Source organism: Pseudonaja textilis, chromosome 5 (assembly GCF_049901715.1).
Source record: "Pseudonaja textilis isolate UNSWEBS1 chromosome 5, rPseTex1.2, whole genome shotgun sequence".
Taxonomy (NCBI): domain Eukaryota; kingdom Metazoa; phylum Chordata; class Lepidosauria; order Squamata; family Elapidae; genus Pseudonaja; species Pseudonaja textilis.
The window spans coordinates 46,992,765-47,017,321 of record NC_141994.1 but is presented as its reverse complement, the minus strand read 5'-3'; the positions used below and the strand labels follow the sequence as shown (position 1 = coordinate 47,017,321).

General features: G+C 36.3%; 1 protein-coding gene across 2 annotated transcripts in view; it reads left to right on the top strand.

Annotated features, from left to right (window-relative positions):
• The window catches only part of CACNA1I (calcium voltage-gated channel subunit alpha1 I), a 181,484-nt gene that overhangs the window by 119,658 nt on the left and 37,269 nt on the right, over window positions 1–24,557 (top strand). For both annotated transcript variants that reach the window (XM_087934780.1, XM_087934779.1), the window contains exons 18-24: window positions 406–474; window positions 1,351–1,535; window positions 5,174–5,300; window positions 7,036–7,161; window positions 13,111–13,200; window positions 20,309–20,501; window positions 21,535–21,686. In XM_087934780.1, the coding sequence (XP_087790906.1) occupies window positions 406–474; window positions 1,351–1,535; window positions 5,174–5,300; window positions 7,036–7,161; window positions 13,111–13,200; window positions 20,309–20,501; window positions 21,535–21,686 (942 nt within the window). The remainder of the gene's footprint in view (window positions 1–405; window positions 475–1,350; window positions 1,536–5,173; window positions 5,301–7,035; window positions 7,162–13,110; window positions 13,201–20,308; window positions 20,502–21,534; window positions 21,687–24,557) is intronic.

The window sequence follows — 24,557 nt, the reverse complement described above, 5'->3', positions numbered from 1 at the left end:
CTGGACTCCCATAAAAACAGGTCTGAAAGATGAGGAAGACCCATCTCCTTGTGCATGCCTGTGTAGTGTGACCAAGAGGGTATAATAATACAGATAATATATTTGTATTTATATTTTTAAAGACATTTGTGCCCAAATAAGAAAAAAAATTAGCTGCTAGTTGATACAAATACATTTCTGCCTAAAGGAATTTAATTATATGATTACACAGGGAGAGTACAAAGCAAATTATTTAAAATACTGAGGTGGGAGATGCTTTTGAGGCAACATACCCAAATACACTGTATTTTCAATCATAGCAATTCTTAACTTTAACATAAGCACCATTTCCCCAAGCCTGTTGCAATAATTTAAATGGAAAGATACTTATTATATCTATTTTGAGACTGCCTTTGATTGTTCTAGGAGAGAATCTTCCTCACAGTGTCCAATTACATCTTCACAGCAATCTTTGTTGCTGAGATGACACTGAAGGTAAGTTACCCACTGCCAAGTCATTCTTGCTGTGCTGGCTCAACCAATATCTTAAGTGTAAAAGGAGTGCCATTTTCACAATTATTTTCACTGGATGGTGTCACAGATTTTTTCAGTGCTGTGAAAAGAGAAAACATTCTGTTGAGAAAAGATTACCTTCATTATGAATTGGCTTTGTTTGCACTCATTTCAATAGATAAAGAAATGGATTTAGTAGTTGTTTAACTACCATTATCAAGTTCATTACATGATTCCCAATTAGCTAGAATTAGTTTAGAAAGAAGACCTAGGTGGGGGCAGGGAGCCAGATCTTTGGAGGGAAAGAAATTAAAAGCTTGCACATTTCAGTGATGCTTCTCCCTAATTATTTATTCCTCTTTGGATAAGAGAAAATCCATTTCAGTCCCAAAATAAAAATGAATAAATATTTAGCATGGCCTTGGAGCTTCTTTTTTCAATTTCCTCCTACAGACTAAATCTGTAAACATTTCATAACTACACTTACTTATCTAAAATGTGTAATCATCTTTATGAGGATGAAAAGTTGTGTACAATAAGAGGGAATAGATGTCATCAACATCTTGAAGTTGGTTAATAACTTTATAGAGGATAACAGTATTTCTTGGAGGAGCTAGTCAAAGCTTCCAATTCTAATTCCTCTTTTTCTCAAAATTTATTCTGCTGAAAGAGATGAACAGCAATGCTGGCACAGTTGGTTATTGTGTTTACACAAATTCTTTACCTGTCATTATTACAATGGATTCTATGACCTAATAAATCCATTTTTGAGGAATTGGAAGCGTACCTCACTAGAGATGTCATTTACTGATTCATGATTTCATTTCGCATGCTCATACAATCCTTAATCTTCTCTAGATAGTCTCTCTTGGTCTGTATTTTGGAGACCAGGCCTACCTACGCAGTAGTTGGAATATCTTGGATGGCTTTTTGGTGTTTGTATCCATTATTGATATCGTAGTTTCGGTAGCCTCTGCCGGAGGAGCCAAAATCCTAGGAGTGCTAAGAGTCCTCCGACTTCTGCGCACTTTACGCCCCCTGAGGTAAGATCCAAGAAACCTCACCTATATCATAACCCTGCATGGAAAATTTCAAAAATATATTTTGTTTTGTCTCATGTGTTTGGCCAAATAAAAGAATTTAGTAAGGTAAAGCCTCTCTCAAATCAAATCCAGCTCCTAGTGTTTTCATGGATGTAGACAGTTTTGTTTTGTTTTGTTTTGTTTGCCAACAATAGAGAAAGGAGTTACGCTGCCTACTTCAGGGAGGTTTACCTCAACTCCTAATCTAATCTATGGATTTCCTGGCAATCCCCATCTCCATATTAGGCAAGTTTGACAACCAAGGTGTAAGGACTATGAAAAAAAAAATCAGTAACCATTTGAAATTAAGCCAACAAAGTTTATTTACTGTATTAGTTAATTAATTAAATGTGTATGCCACCCATCTCACCAGAGGTGACTCCAGACATTCAATTAAAATGCACTAAAACAGGAGTGTCAAACTCACATCAACATGGCATTGTCACATAATGTATCATGACTTTTTCCCCCTTCGCTAAACTGGATGTGGGCGTGGCCACCACATGATGTGGGCCACGAGTTTGACATCCCTGCAATAAAACATTAAAGCAATAAATAAAGATAATAAATTGAAATTGAAATAAAACTAATCAGGATGGAGAGGGAGCAAAGTGCACACAGGGAAGAAGTAGGGTGTTATTTACTCCATAATGCCACCTCCAAAATTCCGTATCCCATTGGGGCCCCAGGCTAGGTGGTACAGCCATGTCTTCAAGATCTTTAAGAAAGCCAAAAGGGAGGGTACAGATCTCCACTCAGAGAGCAGGGTGTTCCAGAGGGTGGGAATCACAGCAGAAAAGGCTGAAATTCTTTGTCTGATGGGCTCCATAACATGATCATTCTGCCAGTGTAGGTGTGATGGGTTGATCCCATCAGGATTTAATTTAAAGTAAATCTTTTAAAAGAAAAAAAAAATTAGTTCTCCTATGTCCATAACTATTGTAATTTGCAGAACATCCCTTTTCAGTAATTGTGAATATATTTAACAATTGTTCAGTTTGATGGGGTAGGGGGAGAGATAGCTTGGTAAAAATCAATTTCCAAAGGAAATTCCATGAAACTTGTGGATTCTCTTTAAAGTTATTTATTTAAAAATATTTGGAATACTGTGCAATACAACTTTGAATTAGGAGGTTTCCAGTTTTCTCTAGGTAGATTGCTTGTATGTTTGGTTTTTTTGGACACCTGGATGTATTATTAATATGAATAAACTCATTGATTAACTTTTTCCACTTTATTACATACTGTGTTTGGACATTTGCCCAGCAACATTTGAAATGAGGATAATAACTTAGGAAGTATTGTCATTTTTATTGCTGCCCCCAAATATTAACTTTAGACTTTCCCAAGTTCATGTAATTCAACTACAATATCAGATAGTGAAGGGAAGAGAGGCCACCCTACCTTGACTAAATCAATCTTTTCTGACTTAACATTATTTGTATAAATTGTAGCTGTTGCTTCTGCATATATTTAATTAAGAATGGTAATCTTAACATCTGGTGTAGCAAACAGCCATTTAAAAAATCGAGCGCAAAGAATAAGGCAAGCATTTTGGGGTGGGGTAAAAAAATAAATTATCTTAAACCCTTTCTTTATGAAAGTGGATGTCAGCTTTTCTGGCATGTTTCTTTACATCTGACAGTATACAGTTGTGATGAAGGCTTTGATTCTTCTTAACATTAGAGGCAAGAAGATTTTTGCATCCAACCATGCTTCTGCCCATGTCTCTTAAACCCATGTTGTGTCTAAGAACAATTATTCTCAAATTTTTCATCATATTAAGCAATTTGCTTCCATTTAAGATGAAACATATGGGGATGGGGTGGCAGTCTTCCCTGAAATCTTTAAAATTAATTGGTAGACCATTTTTCTCCAGGACTTTTGCCTACATTCAGTTATATTCCTGTTATAGAAGTGTTGGTGTGCTGTTTCAAAGAAATATTTCTGTCCTTTCATAGCATGTTATTTTAAGTTGCTGTAAAAAAACAGCTTTTTAAATAATTATGTTCTCCACTATCTTTTGACACATCAGCATCCACAGGGGACAATACAGGCAAGATAGTAGATGTGATATGGTATCACTATCCAAGTATCACACATACAAATATAGAAGGGGTTAGGCTTGGATTGCAATGCTGCCAGTGTACTTGTTTTGACCATGGAGATGAAGGTTTGAATTTTGTTTACCTCTGCTAGTCACCAATCATTATTCTTATTATGTTATAGTAGTCTCTGGCCTGGTTGTTTTCCTACAGATATTTCATTACCAGACTAGTTAAGATCATCAGTAGATGAGAGAGTGAAATTTTCTGGTTGTTTATACCGTGTGCTTGCCTTGATAATCTTGGTTGCACTAATGATGTTACATAGCCTAATAACAAAATGTCTCCCCTAAAAAAAGCCAAGCTTAGAGAACCTACCGTTTAACACACAAGTATGGATATTATCTTTTGCCTTCAAAGTAATCAAAGTTGGTTGTTTTATTATTGATCTATTTATAATCTTTCAACCAGGGAGTGACTCAAATAAGTTGCAAAAAGATGAAATAATGCATCAGTGGAGTAATTAATAAAGAAATACAGCCCAGCACAAAAATAGGTAGCTCTGGGGAAAAGAATAGCAATTAAAAAACAGTATTCCTGCCAAGTTTCAAGCCAGAAGTATTTAACATCTAAGGCAAAGCATTAAACTCATTAAGTAAGTAAGAAGACCTTTTATAACATACCCAGCAGCAGCTATTATTCAGGAAAAGCAAGAATTGCATGTGGAGTAGGTATCCCTACCTCTACAAAGAAACCAAAGTATTGTCCTACTAAAAGCAATGCAGTAGGCAAACCATATAGCAATGCTTTGAGCCACCAGACGCAGGAAAACACCATGAGTAGTATTCAAGTTACAACAGCAGTTGTGACCAACAATTCAGTCACTGAGTGACCTGGTCTAAGGCATGATGTCACATGATTGTATTGTTTAGGGACAGCCATTCCTGTAGTCCAAGTTGCTATGGTTAAACAAAGACCTCACATGATCGCAACATCTGACTTCTTGCAGGCTTCTCCATTGATTTTGCTTATGGGAAGCTGTCAAGGAACATCAGATATCATGATCATATGACTGAGGGAAGCTGAAACTCCAAGATCCCATTATAATTTCCTGTTATTTATAGTTTTAGCATGAATTGTCATCACTCAAGGACTACCTGTACTTGGAAAATGGACCAGAAAATTTACCCAGAGGTCATATTTCCTTATGAGCATACAAAACAATATCATCCATTCCTACTCCTCAAAAATCGTTGCTGGTCAATACGGACAATAGACAACCTGACTGTTCATGTTAGCCCTTGGAGAAAAATAGCTTTTAAAAGTAATTTCCTTCATAAATATTAAATCCTTTAGTTACTTTTGTCTACTTTTGAGAGAGGTTTACTATTTGATAAGTTGCTTGAAGTTTAACTTTTGGTCTGATTTGTTAAGGCAAGATCTCCTAAACCAACCATTTTGCAGAACTGCAAACCAAACTCTTGGTATGATACTTTGCATGGAAAGTGAAGTATTAGATTCTACCCTATAGCTCTCACAGTGCTCCTTTCTCAGGGTCATCAGCCGTGCTCCAGGTTTGAAGCTGGTGGTTGAAACTCTCATTTCATCACTCAAGCCTATTGGAAATATTGTCCTCATCTGCTGTGCTTTCTTTATAATCTTTGGAATTCTTGGAGTGCAGGTATGGTATCTACTAAATACAAAAGTATTGTAGGCATATACAGTTGTTATTAATGTTTGTTTTACAGTTTCAAACACTTTTGAAAAGTATGGTTTGAAATGGATTTCCCCAACCTGGTGCCCATTATATGTGTTGGGATTCCAACTCTCCCAGTTCTTAGCTTTGGTCTTTCTTTGCCAGGCATGAAAGATCAAGGCACTAGCAAGATTAATTGCTATTCATGCCTATGTATGGGAATCTTCTCAAGCAATGGTTAGCACCTTCTTGGAATTAGATAAGGATCCACAAAATTCAAAGGGGGTTGGACTTAGTTCGCTTGTGGCTACATAGGGATTCTAGGCTAATTCCTCTTTTAACTTCACCCCCAAGACCTGCCACTCCTACATTCTTAGAAATAGAATGTATGAATAGAGTTCCATTTCTGGTCTGCCCTTGTTTTCCCAACCTAATATTTATTAATAATCAACATGTCCAATTTCTCACATGCAATAACAGCTCAAAGTTGGCACAGTACATATATGTCGAAAGAGATGCTTCAAGCTTTTCTCTATCTTTGCAGTATCATTATTATAGACTACTTACTTTCTGCCTTAATACAAAGGTGGATCTCTAATAGTGGCTGGAGAATAATGTGGCCTAAAAAAGGACGACAGGAAAAAAACTCTTGGAAATGAACTGAGGCCATCATTTTAATGGCTTTACTTCTTGATCTATTTCCCATGTCCTATAAAGAAGAACAGGTTCCCAACTAACAAGATATTAGGGTTTGGATTTTGAACCACAATAAGATGTAGTTGGATCGTAGGGCTGAATGCTGAAATGATGTCTGATCAGAGGTGAGATGCCTTGAGACAACCATTTATTTTTTTAAAAAAACTTTTCTTATTTCTCTGACTCTCCCCTCCCCACCCACATTTCAAGCATCCTCCAACAGCTATTTAGAGATGGAAAGATATGGCATTGTCTTTATGTTGGTGTACTTCTGTAAGAGTGGGTAATGCTTCTGTCTTCATATAAAAATATACTATATTGCCTATTTTAAGGAGGAACAACTTAAAATGTATAAGAAGTGAAGCAAATAGTTGCTCTTCTTACAACATAGTCTTTATGGATTTTCATAGCATATGCTTCAGTTTGGCCTCCTGGTCTACAGCCAATTTGTTTTAATCTTTTATTTATTTAAATGTCAAATATTGTTATTGATGATTGCTGGGTAAAGATGGAATGGGAGGACTCTATGAGGCAAACTGCTCCCATTTTCAATGTTTTAATCCCCCAAATCATTGCCAAATTACTGTGGTGGATTTTAGGCTATTTTGGGGAACTAGGAGTGGAGAATAGAAGTTATTTCCCTTTAAGAGGTCTTCCTTTTCCATTCCCAACTGAGTACTCCAAACAAATGTGAGAAAAATGACCTGAAACCAGCTTAAAAATACAGCACCAACATCCTCCCCCCACCTTTTTTTTACAACACTGTAATCCTTGTAGAGTTGGGGTGATTGGATGGAGCTGAGCATTTACTGGTTGGATGCCCTTCCTGATACAATGCAGAGTTCATAGCAGATATTTTTTCTTTGCATTCTAATAGAAAAATATCTGCCACTACTTAGAATTGAACTTTTAACCTTCTGAGTGGGAGGCGAGCATCTTCACCATTAGGTCATCAGGCCATTCATATAGCAATCTCTTATCCTTTTATTCTTTCAATGTCTGACAAAATCCCTTTTTCTTATAGCTTTTCAAAGGAAAATTCTACCATTGCCTGGGTGTTGATATCCGAAATATCACAAATAGGTCTGACTGCATGGCTGCCAATTACAAATGGGTACATCACAAATACAACTTTGACAATCTGGGTCAGGTAAATATAGAATCCTCCAAAGTATATTAGACCTACTTAAGAGTCATATTTAGCAGGGCTGTACCTTCAAATATTTAGATGCCTTCACAAATTCCTAATCATAGTATTATTTTGCTTAGGTTATCTTCAAATTATTTCTTGTTACATTGGTAGAAAATGAATGCGCTTGGTAGAGGCCAGTTAATCAGAATGACAAAGAGGCATTGTTAAACACTTCCCTTTGGTTTCAGTAGAAAATATCTATGTATATAGGTGTTTAGTATGTTAATTTTCACACAATCCTTCAGCCATAGTTTTCCGTGGTCAAAATACAATACAATAATCAATGTTTTTGTTATTAAAGGAATATAGCAATCCAGTTAAATAAAGAATGAACATATTAGCTTCATAATGTATGTAGTGGTCATGTAAATAGTGCTTAACTTTGTCTTAAATTAGGCCTAAACTATATTGGATACAGTACTTAAATGGATCAAAAAAGTAGTCTATGACTGTTCATTTAACAATGGTGCAAACTTGCAACCAAGAATGACATATGGTGATTCTTCCAAGCTAAGTGCTTTTTTTGTTTCACACCTGTGGACAAAAACTTGGCAAACTGAACATTCTACTATCTGCATCTGCAATATATTTGGTGAATTTTTTTAGAGAAGGGCTATTTTTACCCTTTTTTTGTCACATTGAAGCTGGCTTGACTGAGGCCATCTTGGAGACTTCAGCTTTGCCACACTGGTGATGAGGGGGGAATTGAGATAGTTGGAGTTTTGTAGCCATAACAAAATAGTTTCCCCTGAGAACCAAGGACATTCCCACAGGTGGCCAAAGAGAAGAGGAGTGAAGTTTCCAAGCTATCGGACAGCATCTTGATTGGGTCATGTGACTGATGGGTTGGGAAAGGGGGGGGGGAAACATTTACCTTTAATTAGATGAAAACCATGGGAGCCTTTAGTGTCAGTTTCCACCAGTCTGTGCCAATATGATATATCCAATAAACTTGTTCTTTGAGGAACCTGCTTACCTCGGAGTTCTGTTTACTATGAGTGTATTACTTGGAACTCACATAGTATTTGACTAAGTTGCTTTTTACTTCTCTAGAATGCACTCCCTCCTTCCTAGGAACCCACCACCTTATTACACTCTATCACTTACACATAGCTTATCCAGCTCTCTGATTTGCCATTTAATTTATCTTATATATTGTGTTTAATTATTTATACTATGTTACCTTCAGAAATCTGTGGGCAGTTTTCAAATGTAAAACAATAAATAAATCTGGTGTGGGGAAAATAGCTATATAGGAATAACAGGGAAGGACATTGAGGATTGGAGAGTTAGACAAGATATTTCCTTTTTCAGGAAAAGAATAGCTGAGGAATGCCCAAGAAAATTGCTGAGTTTTAGGATATAGGGACCTTTAAAAAATATACTCTGTGGGTTTTTATGTGGGATGCTTTATATTTCTGATTCATTTAGTCCTCTTTTTGTATGCACAATAAATTAACTCAGAATTCATGACCACCTTTATATATTTTCTTAATGGATGTCCTTTATGGTGGAGTTGGTGAAGAAACTGTACAGAATACTGTAATTTTTATCTTTTAAAATGCAAATAGAAAAGGATTATAAAAGTAGTAAAAACAATAAAAAAGAGAAAAACACTCCCAATAACATTTGACAAATTAGCTCAAGAAATGAAGTTAAAAAATGCCTGGAGCTGAATACATCAAAAACCCAATTTACTTTTTTTTCCAACCCGCATCAATCTTGGTCCAGGATTGATATGATATGGATGGACACAGAACTATTGGAAAAAACAGAAGCAGTGGAAATCCTACCAAATACATAGGCTGACCACAATCCAATCAAACTGACTTGGAGAGGAAAGAAAAAGCTAGGTAGATGGACCTTTAACAAGAGTATTCTGAGAGACAAAGAATATACTCAAATGATAAATAAAGAACTGAAAATATTTCTTGAAATTAATACAAATGAACATACGACGACTCAAAACTTATGGGACACAACAAAGGCATACATTAGGAGCCTGACAATAGCATACATAGCAAAAAAAATTAGAGACAGGAAAAACCAACACACTGCAAGAAAAGAGAAACTGGAAAAATTGGAAATTAACTTACAAAAAGATCCTCGTAATGAATTAGTTAAAAAACAATTAAACCTGGCCAAACATGAAATAAACCTAAGCCTTCAAGAAGAAATGGCTAGAAAATTAAAACTAATCAAATGACATTATTTTGAGAACGCGAACAAGCTGGGGAGATGGCTCTCCCACAAATTAAAAAAGAGCAGGAGAAAAGAACCTTAATAGCCCTACAGAACGAAAATGGGATACTGTCTCCAAAATTGGAACAAAAGAAAATAATAGCTCAAAACTTTTTTGCTAACCTATATATAAAAAAAGAAATTTTAGATGAGAACATCACACAATATTTTGAGGGCAAAGAACTACCTAACATAGTGGAAACTGCTAGGGAGCTATTAAATGATAAAATAACCCTAGAAGAGGTACAAGAGGCAAATGCAAGACAAAAAACTAACAAAGCCCCAGTACCAGATGGAATTTTACAAAAAATTCCAAGATCTACTAGGCGAGTCATTGGTGGAAATATATAATGAAGCCTTGAATCAAGCTAAAATACCCCAAACATGGATGGAAGCCTTGATATCCCTTATTCCCAAGGAACAAACAGATCCCCACCAAATTAGAAACTACAGACCTATCTCACTCCTGAATGTAGATCATAAAATTCTAGTGGTAATAATTGCAGATAGACTAAAAAAACTATTAAATCATATTATTCATCCAGACCAGAATGGCTTTCTCCCTAACAGATATATATATATGTTATGTCCCACCTTCCAAAATAAACAGATAAGGCTGAAAGCAGCAGTCCTCGCAAATAAAGGCAGCAAACAGGAATCTTCACTGATAACAGCTGTAGATAGCCTCCACAAGATAGTCCAAGTTAATAGTTCCAACGAAATAAATCCAAGTCCCAACAAGATATTTCAGGTTTAAATCCTCCAAGCCAAAATCTTCGGTTCTCCTTGCAAACAAACACTTTGTTCCAGACAAAGTGCAAAGTCATCTCTCTCCCTTTATAGAGCAGCAGCTAATTAGTCTAATTACTGATCTGCCCTCCTCCTGTGCTCCCGTTGGTTTCTTCTCGTAAGGAGACGCCTGCTTCTGACATCCACCCAGCAATCATCTAAATTATTATCTTCACCTGAAGTCTCCATAAGTTCCTCATTGTCAGCCGTTCCCGGCTGATAACCTGATTGAGAAGCAGAGGAGGTTGAAGGTTCAGGCCGGTCCTGCAAATCAAACTAAAGGGAGTAACATTCTCATTCAAAACTGCAAGCAAAACTGTTAGGACTCCCTTTTGAAATTCAAACAGTCATTTCACAATCAAATCAAACTAAAGGGAGTAACGTTTCCTGGTTCTGACGTCAATCCACGATCTAACAGTCATCAGATTCAAAGTTCCTAACAGGATTGGTCCTTCCAATCACAACATATATATATATATATATATATATATATATATATATATATATATATATATAATATAAATATAAATATAAATATAAATATAAATATAAGGATAAGGATAATTACAGATGTCCTAGAGTACTATGAAACCAAATCAATCAGATGGCATTAATATTTCTAGATGCCCAGAAGGCATTTGACAATTTAAACTGGCAATTTCTGATTGAGCAAATATCCAGGATGAATTTGGCAAAAAAATTATAGGGCTAATTAAAACAATATATTCAATATAAAATGCAAAAATAGTAATCAATGGAGAAACGACAGATAACATAAAAATATGCAAAGGAGTGGGACAGGGATGTCCGCTTGCCCCATTACTATACATTCTGTCAGCAGAAGTACTGTTAACGCAGATAAGGGAAAACCGAAACATTCAAGGGCTAATGATTAAACAGGAAACATATAAACTGCAAGTGTTCGCTGATGACATGGTTTTTATACTGGAGGACCCACAAGAGTCAAGCAAAAACTTACTACAAGAAATAGAGGCATTAGTAGCAGGACTTAAAATTAATAAAGAGAAGACTAAGATAATAACAAAAGGGATTCAGACAACAAACAAAATAGAATATCTAGGAATTTGGCTCACAGCGAAGTGTTCTACAATAAAGGCTGATAATTACAACAAATTAATAGATCAGATACAGAAAGACTTAGACAGATGGGCAAACCTACAAATTTCTGAGTTGGGAAGGATAGCCACCATTAAAATCAATGTATTACCAAAATTATTGTATCTCTTTCAAACTGTGCCAGTCAAACTGGAGAAAATTTTTTTCAAAGACTTGAATAGAAGAATTAGTAAATATATTTGGCAAAAGAAAAAAGCAAGAGTAAAATATAAATTAATGCAGGATACTAAAAGCAAGGGAGGACTGTCCCTTCCAGACTTCGAGCTATATTACCAAGCTGCAGCAAGTACTTGGATTAAGGATTGGATTAACTTGGAGGATAAAAGAATATTGACAACAGAAGGTTTCGATCTACAGCTTGGCTGGCATGCGTTTCTTTGGGATGGGAAAAACAGAATCCATAGCTACTTTCAAAAACACTGGATAAGAGACGCTCTATTATGTGTATGGGAGGCAATAAAAAAAAACACTATGTGAAAATATCTCTCTGGCTATCTCCAATGGAGGCATTAATATATCGTAATGCCATGGATCTGAATAAAACAATAAAATACAAAGAACTCATAACAGATGAAGGTGACCTGAAATCACAGATACAACTCAAAACACAAGGAATTGAAATTGGGTGGTGGCCGTACCTCCAAATTCAAACAAAATATAAAAAAGACAAGGAACAATTTGGATTTTACAACAAAGAACAGGAATTAGACAGAATATTACAAGGAAGTGAAAAAATGATTACTAAATTATACAATTGCTTATTGGAATTTAAAATGGAAGAGGAAATGGTTAAGGAGAATATGATAATATGGGCTAAAAATTGCAGTCATAACATCCACTTAGAACAATGTGAACGAATATGGCAAACCAACTATAAATTAATGTTATCAGTATCATATAAAGAGAATATCTATAAAATGTTCTATCACTGGCACCTTCCACCGGCAAGATTGGCAAAAATGTTTCCCAGTATGTCACCCAAATGCTGGAAGTGCAATTATAGCCGGGGAACATATTTTCACATGTGGTGGACATGCCCCAAAGCTCAAAAATACTGGTCTAAAATACAGGGGTGGCTGGAAGAGATGACAAAATTAAGGATTAAACTCAACTCAGAGACCTTCTTATTGGGAATACCAGAATTGTCATGGAGTAAAAAAACAACAGCATCTAATACTACACATCATCATAGCAGCAAGAATAGCCTTTGCCCAAAATTGGAAATTAACAATGGTACCCATAGATTTAGCAGCAATCAACAAAATTTACCAATGCGCAGAAATGATTAGATTAACTATGATATTAAAAACAAGGAAGAGGGAGAATTTTTTACAACATGGAATACATGGTACAAATGGTTAAATGAAAAGAAAATAAAGATGTATAGTGAAAATGATTAAAGAAATATTATTGAACAACAGAAATAAGGATAAATGTATAGCTATGAATATATGTATAGTATAGCTATGTATACAGGTGTAGTAGTGTAGTAACATAGGAAAACAAACAATGTATCATGATAACATAAATAAGTAAGAAATCAGGAATTAGATTTAAGATATCTTTGTAGTAAATGATCTTAAGTAACACTAATAGAGATGTACACTGTTATGAAAACACTGTAAAATGTGAGAACATGATTCTCTTTTTAAAATTTTCTCTTTTTTCTTGAATAAAAACTATAAAAAAATAAAATGCAAATAAATGCATAAAACTATGTGACAATCTCATATATTTCAGGCTTTGATGTCACTCTTTGTTCTGGCTTCCAAAGATGGCTGGGTTAATATTATGTATAATGGACTGGATGCTGTGGCTGTGGATCAACAGGTAGAGAAGTTATCTCACCCCTTCATCTTTCATATTGTTTTGAACTGAATTGTTAGGCAGACTGGATGGCCTGCCATGCCATGACATACCATGTCATGTCATGCCATGCCATGCCATAATGATTCAGAGGGAGAGAACACACACATATATGTACTGTATGTATATTATTATGTTGGTCCTTCCCCTTCTTCCATTTAGACATAACTTTTCTAATTTGTTGTGGATACCAGAAGCAGATTATCTTTCAGGTAACCATCAAGGATAAAATGTCTAATGCTTTTTTTCTTATTTCTTTGATAAAAATGTGAGGTAAACATTATTTTCTTTATCTCCTCCTATCTCCGTCTTACAGTTGTGGCATGTTTTGGGAGCCCATGATATGATTTTCTGCAGGGGTGGGATTCAAATTTTGTAACAACCAGTTCTGTGTGCATGGTTAGGTGGGCATGGCTAGGTGGATGTGGTCATGTGACAAGGTGCATGTACCTTTTTTGCAGTAACCCCCCACCCCATTTTTGGGGCATTCTGTGCCTCAGGGAAGCCTCCTGGGGGGGCGTTTTTGCTCCCAGGAAGCTTCCCTAGGGCCCAGGAAGGCAAAAAATGGAGGGGGAGGGGGTGCTGTACTCCTCCTCCTCCATTTTTTGCCTTCCTGGGGCTTTAGGAAGCCTCCTGGGCAAAGCAGTAAGCAAGAGGAATCCCAGCACAGCTGATCATAGGAACAGCTGATCGTCGGCAGGGGAAAAAAAGAAATACCTTAAGGAATGACTGGGTGGGGAAAGAGCACAGTCAGCGATGTCGGGCACACGCGCAATGTTGCACATGCACGATAAGGACTGAATGGATGGGGAGGGGAGGGGAGGGGAGGGGCGGGTGGAGACAAGCGGGGTCAGCCAGGGGCATGATTTGCTGGTTTCCCCAAACTGCTCAGAATCATAACAATCGGTTCTATAGAACCAGTCCAAACTGGTAGTATCCCACCCCGATCTTCTGTTTTCTACTCTCTGGCAATGGTTTCCATCCTAAGAAAGTTCTTGTGGCTGATAGCTACAATCTAATGTTTTTCATGTTCAGTTTAATAACAGGAGATCACTTTCTAAAACAGATGGTGGCTGTATTGGACCAGGCATGATATATTACACTCACACTGTGATCTCTGTTTGTTCTCTTCACAATACAACATGGTTTTATTTCTGACAGGCCTTTTAAAAGAACCATTTATTAGTCCAGCCTCCAAATAGTTATAAGGATGTTTATTTACATTTATAAATGAACAAATGCTTATTTACATAGGGAAATATACAAATATGAAGACAAGTAATGAATTTGGAAAAACTGCATGTTTGATGAAATAAATGTTTCTCTGCACATTTAAAATTTTCCAATCTGAGGATTAATTTGTTTCACATTTGTTTAATGATATGCAATAAATTTTGTTAGAGAGATGTTTGGACGTGTTACTATTAGATGAGCGCAGAGTTGGTCAAACAATTGTTATATTTCCAGCTCCTGATCAGTCTGGAAGGAAACATTGGGACCTATTCTGTTCTATATGATCTGGCCGAGAGTTTAAAAAATACAGTAGTCAGATGTGCAGATGACACGTGGATGTAGGAGATAATAAAATACAGAGTATAATATCATGATTTAAGGGGATGTTAACAGGCTGGAACAGTGAGCAGAAACCAGCAAAAAAGAACAGGGATAAATACTTTTGTTCCTTGGATAGGAAAAATCAAAGGCTACAGGAAGTGATCTTGGTGAATCACAAGCTGAACATGAGCTAATGGTATGATGCAGATTCCCAAAACAAATAGTTTAATGATTATATTATTTTAATTATACTAAGTCAGTGTTGATAATATTACTATTGACATGCCTGGTCATTTTGATAGTTATTTCTTTCTTATACTATCCTGTATGTATCGTACGTTATATTATAAGCCATTTTGAATCATGTGATTGAAGAGGCGTAGATGCATTTGTAAGAGATAAATGAAGAACATTATCCCAGGCTACATGCATTAACAGAAGTGTACAGGGAGTCCTTATTTAATGATCACTTGTTCAGCAAGTGTTTCAACTTGCAAAGGTGCTGAATGAGTGATATTTGATGACTGGTCTTTCAATTTATGGCCATCTCAGCATCACCACCATCATGTGAGCATGATGCAGACACTTGACAGTTGGCCAAGATTTCTGACTCTCACAGCATCTCATGGTCACATAATTGTGAACTGAGTCTTTCCTTACCAGTTTCCCATGAACAAAGTCAATGAGGAAGTCAAACAACTTGGAGGTCACAATCCCATGAAGTCATTACATAATGACCTGCCAGTGATTAACTTAATGATGGTAACCAGGGACTGCCTTTCCCGAATCACATCTATCCATCCCATCAGGTCTGATGGAAAGAGCATGTAATGGGTCCCATCCACAAAGGAATGTCATCTTTCAGGACCCAGGAGATGGACTTTTTCTGCCATCTCCTGGGTCCTGTCAGATGCTGACTGCCCTTTGGAACCCCTCTCCCAAGATGAGATTGACTGTGACTTTGACCTTTTAAAAGAGACTGAAGACCTGGTCTGCTTTCTGGTCTGGGGATCTGGTGACATTGATGGAGAGCCTGATAAATAGTTAAATTGATAGGAAAATAAATGGTGCTTTCCTGCAGATTTTTTTTCAGTTTTAATCATTTTTAAAAAAATTATTTGTTGTGTTTTAATGGCTTTTGTGTTTATACCCTTATGGTTATCCTTTATGTGGTTTTTTATTTTATTTTTAACAGGGTAAGCTCCCTGACATAAGAGACATGAGATACAAAGCTTTGTAAATTTAACCAACAAATGAACAATAACTTTTTGGAGCTACCCAGCTTTGCTACACCAAGTCAACAATATAGAAATAGAACTCTTTTATATTGTAAGCAAACTCCTTGTAAAAGAGTTTAGGAATATTCTTCAAAAAATTCATAGATTTGTAAAACCAATCTGATGACTTTAAAAATCTGTTTAAAATGGGAGGGGTTATAGAATGAGAAAAGTAAATATAGTTGATTGTATTCCAATTGGTCTCTAGTAATAATGTGTAGTTCTTTCAAGTATAGCCCTATAATTTCCTTTATCCCTATCATCTACTTAATCCTTTGTGCTTTCCTCCCATTTCCCCATTCTCCCCAACCATGATTATTTATTCCTTTCCATTATCTGCTTGCATCACTTGGCCATGTATATCATTTCTATTTGCTGACAATTGCATCAAGGGAACAATCAGTTTTTATTAGATCCAGGATTGATTGGTTCTTACTGTCATCTGTGGCGTTCTTAGTAACTGTCTCCAGATCCATTATCTGAAAGCATCTGTCTTTTTTCTCTTGCTTTTTCTCCGTGCCCAGAAAAATCCTTGAACTTTTAATAATTTGTCATTGACTTCCTTCCTAGAGTAAAATCCTTTTTATTTCTCCAGCATCCTGTCCAGCATTATTGTTAACATTCCATGTTCTTATTATTTACAAAATTAAAAGCCTTGCTAAATTAATAAGACAAAGACAAATCCAGTGGTGGGATTCAAATAATTTAACAACCAGTTCTCTGCCCTAATGATTGAGTGGGCATGGCTTGGTGGTGGTGTGACTGGGTAGGCATGGCCAACTTGATTGGTCTCACCCTTAGGAAATTTCCCCTTAGTCCAATTCACAATAAGATAAAATACAATAAAATAGCACTGTTCCAATATTTAGAATAGAATAGAATAATGGAGTTCGAAATGGGCTTGGAGATCTTCTAGTCCAACCCCCTGCTTAGGCAGGAAACCCTACACCACTTCAGACAAATGGTTATCCTATCTCTTTTTTAAAACTTCCAGTGTTGGAGTATTTACAACTTCTGGAGGCAAGTTGTTCCACTGATTAATTATCCTGTCAGGAAATTTGAGGGGTCCTACAAAAATGAGGGAGTCAATCTATTTTCCAAAGCACCAGAAGGCACAACATGAAACAATGGATGGAAACTAACCAAAGAGAGAAGCAACCTAGGACTAAGGAGAAATTTCCTAAGAGTGAGACCAATCAACCAACTGTTAAATGGTTCTTGGCTGTCCGCCTGGAGCTATTAACTGAAGGGAGAGAGAGAGAGAGAAAAAACCCCTCTCTTGCACTTTATTTTTAGCTGGTTCTCCAAACTGCATAAGCACTTAACTAACTGTTCGGGCAAACCTGTGAGAACCGTATGAATCCCATCTGTGGACAAATCCTATATTCACTATTATCTATCTTAGGTTCTTTATTTAACCTTGTGTCCTTTTGCCTTTTCTGAAACTTATCTCTGACATTTTTTGTGTATACTTGGCTGTATTCTTCTGGACAAATTATTAAACATAAATATGCTTCTCTGAGGGATTAGTTCATTCAATAATCTGTTCAGTCTTTTGCATTTGTCTTGGTTGGTATGTATTTTCCAATCTACAAACCATGTAGCTTTTCTAGTCTGTAGGCCATGCAGTATATGTTGCTGTAGAGTTGTGAACATTGTAATTAACTTTTCTTCATATAGGAGAGTATTCAGGAGATATTTATCTCTGCCTGGAACTCTCCTGGTTGGAGTGGTTTTGTCACCTCTTGTATCTCACTTTTTGGCATAACTGAATTCTGAAATATTCTCCCTTTATAGATGTTTGACCTCCTATGCTTTAATCTAATTGTAAAGAATTTCAGTATTGTCTATTCATTTTTCTTTACTTTCTCTCCAATGATCTCTTCTGAGATTACCTTGAGTATTCTTATTTTAGGACATTTTCCTCTGATTTTCTTAAAATAATTTTCCTCTTTTGTTGAAATTTTTGATTGACTTAGTTTCTTTCAAGATACTGAAAATTATGTTCAGTTGTTACAACATTTTTGTTGCTTTCATCTTTTATTTTTGACTATTCCAATATTTATTTTGTGCATTGGAGTCAGCACTGACTACACTTGTCTGATTGGCAAGTCTCTGCAGTTTTCTTGGCAAGATTTGAAAGTATTTTGCCATTGCCTACTTTCTACGGCTGAGGGAATGTGACTAGTCCAAAGTTATCTACCTGGCTTTGTGTCTAAGGCTACTCTATAATTGAGTCTTCCAATTCCTTCAGTTTCTTCAAATAGCCTGGTACTGCACTGAACTGGGTCTGCAGTAGATTGACTCAATATTCCAATAGCTTATTCTTTTTCTCTTTGAAAAATGGAAAATTCAGGAATTGTTTCCACTACTGTTTCCAAGATATTTCTTATCTCTTTCCAGAAAGATAATATTTTTTTCTTAGGTTCACTTTTGAATAATTTAGCATACTGAATCTGATCTTTATATTGATCCTCTGTTCTGAGTGTATGTCCTTCTGATCAATTTTGCTGGCAGTCTATTCCCTTTCTTACTTCAATTTATATATTTTATACTGTAAATTCACAATCTGCATCTAGAAAAGTCCTATTGATTGGATTGTGCTTCTCCATCTTATATTTCCTATTGATTTCAATGGACTTGATTCTAGTATTGTCCATCTGGTAATGTCCATGCATAAGGTCTGTGTTAATGCTGCTTGGAGCATGTGTTAGCAGTAAACAAAGAATAATTTTCACAAAATTCAATTTACCTATCTTGCTTAATGTTGCATTTATCAAGTCCATTTTTTTCTGTAATTCCAGATTTTTTTTTTGTTTCTCCAACTTTGCATTCCAAGGACCTGTTAATAATAGCCTAGTTTTCCTTATGCTGCATTCCCCCCACTCTCCCTGTTTCCCTACCCGTCCATCTTTTTTTCTCATATCTCTGTATTCTCATTGTTTTCTTTTTCATTGTTTATTCTATTGTTCCATTTTTTTGGTACTGTTCTGTTTACGCTTCTTTTCATTTTTCTGTTTTAATTGTTATATGCTGCCTAGAATAGCCCCACAGTGAGATAGGCAGCAAATATGTTTAACAAATAAATAAATTTGGCACCTCTTTCAGTTTGCTATAGACTTCCTCAGTGTCATTTAGCTATAACCAAGCACATACCTAGGATATCTTCCTTTCCCTCTCTCTGAATAATATATTCTGTAATCTATTCAAACTGCCTACATTCATTTATTCCTAAAATATCATGTTTGGTATACTATCCCCACTCTGACTATTTCACATTGCCCTTGATTTATGCTTCTCACATTTCTTGTTCTAACTATGTACAGGCAGTCTTCTCTTACCAGTGATAATTGGAATTGGAAACTCTGATGCTAAATAATATAGTCATAAGGTGCAACGTCATGTGACTTATGATGGTAATCTAGCAGCCCCAGTTGCCATCATCAGTAGTTGCAGAATCCCACAGTGAACTAATTGTCTTTTGCAACCTCCTGCCAGCTTCCCACTGTCTTTACTTGTCAGAAGCCAGCAGTGATGGGTGCAAATGGAGATCACGTGACTGTGGGACACTGCAACATTATAAATAACAGCCAGTCACCAATCACCCAATTGTGATGACATGACCACAGGGACACTGCAATGGCCACAAGTATAAGGAACTGTCCTAAGTAGGGCCTCATTCAATGCCATCATAATTTTGAATTGTCACTGAACAAGTGGATGTTAAATGAGGACTACCTGTATGGCCTCATAAAATGGCAAACCACTGGCCAGATGTCCTTGCAGTTTTCATTTGGTCATATAATCATTTCCATACCACTCACATGAAAATTCAACCTTTCTCCATCATACTTAGAGAGCATTTTAATGTAAAAGTATCATCATCTGGCACTCAAATGTATATAAATATTTCAGCTATATCAAAACAATTTTTAGCAACAATTCCAGAAATGGATTGGCTTTCTCCTGATTAGATTTTGGAATTTGTTCTCAACCACTATGACCAGCAATATCATCCAACATCTGCAGAATACCCCATTGATGAAGGGTTACATAAAATATATCTAGGGGTTAACTGCAATTCTGTGGAGGTTTCAAAGAATTCCATAGAAATATAACTTTTTTTATTTTGCAGAAAACTTGCTGGCAAATAACAATGCCCCCCCCCTTGTTATAATGTTTTTTGTAATGTCAACCTTATTAAACTCTGCTGCTTGTTTTACTTTTTATTTACATTCCAGCCAGTGACCAACAACAACCCTTGGATGCTACTTTACTTCATTTCTTTCTTACTCATCGTCAGCTTCTTCGTGCTCAACATGTTTGTAGGGGTGGTGGTGGAGAATTTCCACAAGTGTCGGCAACACCAAGAAGCCGAAGAGGCTCGGAGGCGGGAGGAAAAGCGTTTGAGGCGCCTGGAGAAGAAGCGTAGGAGTAAGGAATAACCTAAGTGGTTTTTTGTTTGTTTGTTTGTAGGCCAAGGTTTTTTGAGACAAATATTATTTCATTATAAACTTGATATACATGTGCATAAGTTAGAACCATGTGACGGGAATTTGCTGAGGTGCTGCCAAACATGTTATTGAGCTTTTCCTTTCTTCATCTCAAGGAAGGATTTATTTTCTGCTGGGCTCTGAAAACTGCAGACCTTTTCACAACTTTAACAGACTTTGGCTTAGTATATTTCCACATTAGGAACTTATTGCATAACTTAGTTCATCCAATTTTTGTTATGTCAAGATAAGAGCAATGAGGACAGATTCTGTTCAACAATAGCTGGGTGATACTACACTGTGCTTTGCTGTGAAGACATTCTAAAGCAGGAGTGTCAAACTCGATCACTTCACGTGACGTATCATGACATATCACAATGTTTTTTGCCTTTGTGAGCCGGGGTAGGCATGGCCTGCATATGATGCATCCAGCCTGCAGACTGCCAGTTTCACAGGCCTGTAAAAACACTAGTAGGAGAATGGCCTAACTTAGCAGTTCTTAAGTAAATGAAGCTCCTTGCTTTAAAAGGAAAGTGTGGCCTTAATTATCTCATCCTTACCTCACTAATGCTTCCCTTCCTGTTCATCTTAAAGATTTGTTTGAATGAGCCTCATTCTTATAGCAATATGGCTCCCTTTATCTTCCCCTTCCCTTAAATTTACGCTCAGTAAATCTAAAACTTTCATAGCTCTCCTCTTTTTTCTTCCTCTCTGCTATTTACCTTCTTTTTATTTTCTTCCCTTCCTTTTATCTTATTTCTGTAATATTGCTTCCTATTTTCCTTTCCTTAATTATTGTTCCTTTTTTGACCTTTCAATTCTTTCCCCTTCTTCTCCATCTTTTCCCTCAATTCTCCCTCCCTCTCTCTCTCTCTTACACACACACACACACACACACACACACACACCTGTCCTAATCTGAACCCCCTCTTTTCTACCCTTTTTCTGATTTGCTCCCTCACCTCCAACTGAAGAAGCACAGCGCTTGCCGTACTATGCCACCTATTGCCCTGTCCGCCTCCTCATCCATTCAGTCTGCACCAGCCACTACTTGGACATCTTCATCACCTTCATAATTTGCCTCAACGTCGTCACCATGTCTTTGGAGCACTACAATCAACCAATGGTGAGTTCAAGAAACTGTTTTTGTTTTTTTTGCCTCTATGCCTTCTTTTCTTTTTCTTTATTCAACATTAAAAGAGTTCCTGCTTATAAAACAGAAAATCAGAGATCTTGATAGTAAGGAGGAAAATTTAGTAATGCTTAGAAAGTTACACAGGAAAAGATTTCCTGTCTCAGATACGTTGCAGAGAAGTACTATCTAGAACAGGGGTTGCCAACCTTTTGGATCTCAGGGACCACCAAACTCATAATTTTAAATCCTGCAGACCACTAATATGAATTTTGACTGATGGTGGCTTGCTGATGTTGGTGGCAAAGTCGGTCCCGTATTCCAGAGCTGCAGTAGTCACAGGACTGGCCCTTTGGTCATCCTGGAGGAGCTGCTCTGGGATGACCAAAGGGCCAGTCTTGTGACTACTGCAGCTCTAGAATATGGGACCGACTTTCCCACCAACATCAGCAAGCCACCCTAGGGCAGATTTCCCTCCCCCGCTGTTGGTTTTACCTTCCAGTTCCAGCTCATGTGGATGTACTCAAGATAAGGTTTGTGCTTGGCCGAAGGGTAGGGGCCAGAGTATGGGCGACCATGTGGGTGGCACAGCCTTGTGTTTTCACACAACTTGGATTAATTGCTTTGGGGGGAGTGCTTTGGGGGAGACATTTCTCTGCGGACTACCCACATTTTCACATGGACCACCAGTGGTCCCCAGCCCACCAGTTGGCAATCACTGATCTAGAAAGCAAGCAAGTTTCATCAAACCTGCCAAATATATATTTTTTCTCCTTTATCCAATTTAGTAAATTATCTTGATTACCATTTGCACCTGATCTGGCCTAGCAATGTGGAAGAAATTATGTATTTTGCATTTTCAGGTGAATTGAGGTGAGGAAAGTCTCCAATCAAAACTTGAGTCAAAACTTGACTGTGCAGCCTTATGTGGAGGACACAGAGCTCCACACAATCATGGGGCTAACTGGCTCCATGAGATTCCCCACCCACCGCCTGCATTAGCTAATCCCCCAACTTGGAATTCTTCACCTTCTGAATTTTTTATAATGTTGTTTTTATTATATTATCTTAAATTATTCTGATTTTAATGTTTAATTTTATTGATCTTGTATGTTGCCCAGAGCTCCTCTCTGTGGGAGATGAGTGGTTAAGAAATATAAAATATAAATAAATACATTTATTTAAATCATATCCTTCCTCCCAACCCTCCCATGAATGAAAAAGATTATACTTGGATAATTGCACTCATTTAATGTTTTGGTTGCAGTTTCTTTATCAATAACTCCCTATCACAACCACCAAACATCTTCATTAGGGGGAAGTAAACAAAAATGTGTGTGTGTGTTTGTGTGTGTGTGTGTGTGTGTGTACACTTCTGCTTACATGAATAAATTAAAACAGTCTAAAGAAATATATAAATACTTATACAAATAATGCAAGATATTTATACCATTATTTATTTATTGAAATTATATTGTCGCCTATTTACCCATGGTGACTCAAAGCGGCTTACAGAATATAAAAACACATTTAAAACAATAAAAATTAACAAAATGAATCAAATAAATTAATATAGTACATAATTATAAACATAACTTGCAAATTTAATATCAAATGCCTTTATCTATTAGCATTGAAAGGTTTGCATTGAAGCACATTGGATAAGATATTCTTCTTAACTGCTACCTTTTGTCCTACAGAGCTACATATTCAAGAAAGTTCATAATCTAGAAGGGAATTATCTGAGAGATCTTTTATATGGCATTTTCAAAATGTTCTGTTGACCTTGTTTGAAATCACAAGAGCAAACATATATTCCTAGGCTTAGCATTCTTTAGTTTATGCTGCAAAGTTTATTATCTCCTTCCTTATTAAATCCATCAAATTGTTAACTATCGAAGACAAATATTTTTACCTTCCTGTCACAGCATTTCTTTGGTGGAATGCTTATAAAAAGCTTTAATTATCCAATCCTTTGGGGTGAGCTTCAATAGCTTCATACAAGTTGGCTAACTTTGAAAAAATCCTCTAAATGATTAGATACTCTATAGAGAATGAAGTTCTCAGCTTTTTCAGATATATTTTCCCTTTGGGAATGAAATATGACTCATTTCCAGCTGAATATGATGAATTCTCATTCATCAATTTTTGTATAATTTGCATAATAAGAGATGTAATTTGCACAGAACTATATCTAATGCGCTAACCGTAAGCCTTCCAGATGTGTTGTCACTGAAACATTAGAATTCCTAGCCAGCTTTCCTTTTAGACCACATAATGATCTGGAAAATGATACTGTAATACTAGGTCAAATCTGGCATGCATTCTATTTTATGTTTTTCTTTCCAGTTCTTTCATATTAATGAAAAGATTTTAAAAAATGAAATTGAGAATTAGTAGATACCATTTGGAAAAATATTTTGTATCTTCCTCTTTAATCTCCATCATCCCCTTTTCTATTATACCTAGAAATTATTTAACATTATAGTCCTATTACAGAATCTCTGGGAGTAAGATCTACTGAATTTAATGGAATAGCATTGAGTGAATGGTCACCAAATTGTTTGTAAATCATTAGAATGCCAGCATAGAAAAGGGTATCTGTTCCATTAGCTGTGATAAATTGAGACTACTGCTTAATACTTTGAAAATCCTTGAATCCTCTTTCAAGTTTATTCTTTCACTTAAAGAGAAAAAAAACAGCAAACTTAAAAGCCATGTACATAGTAATTTTAACACCAACTCTGTCCAAATATGGTATGAGGGGTACACTACTGTTTTTTGTAAAAAGAATAAAGACCAGTGATCTTACCTGGAAATTTGCCAAAAAGGAACAACAAAGAAAGTATTAAGACAATAAAGATA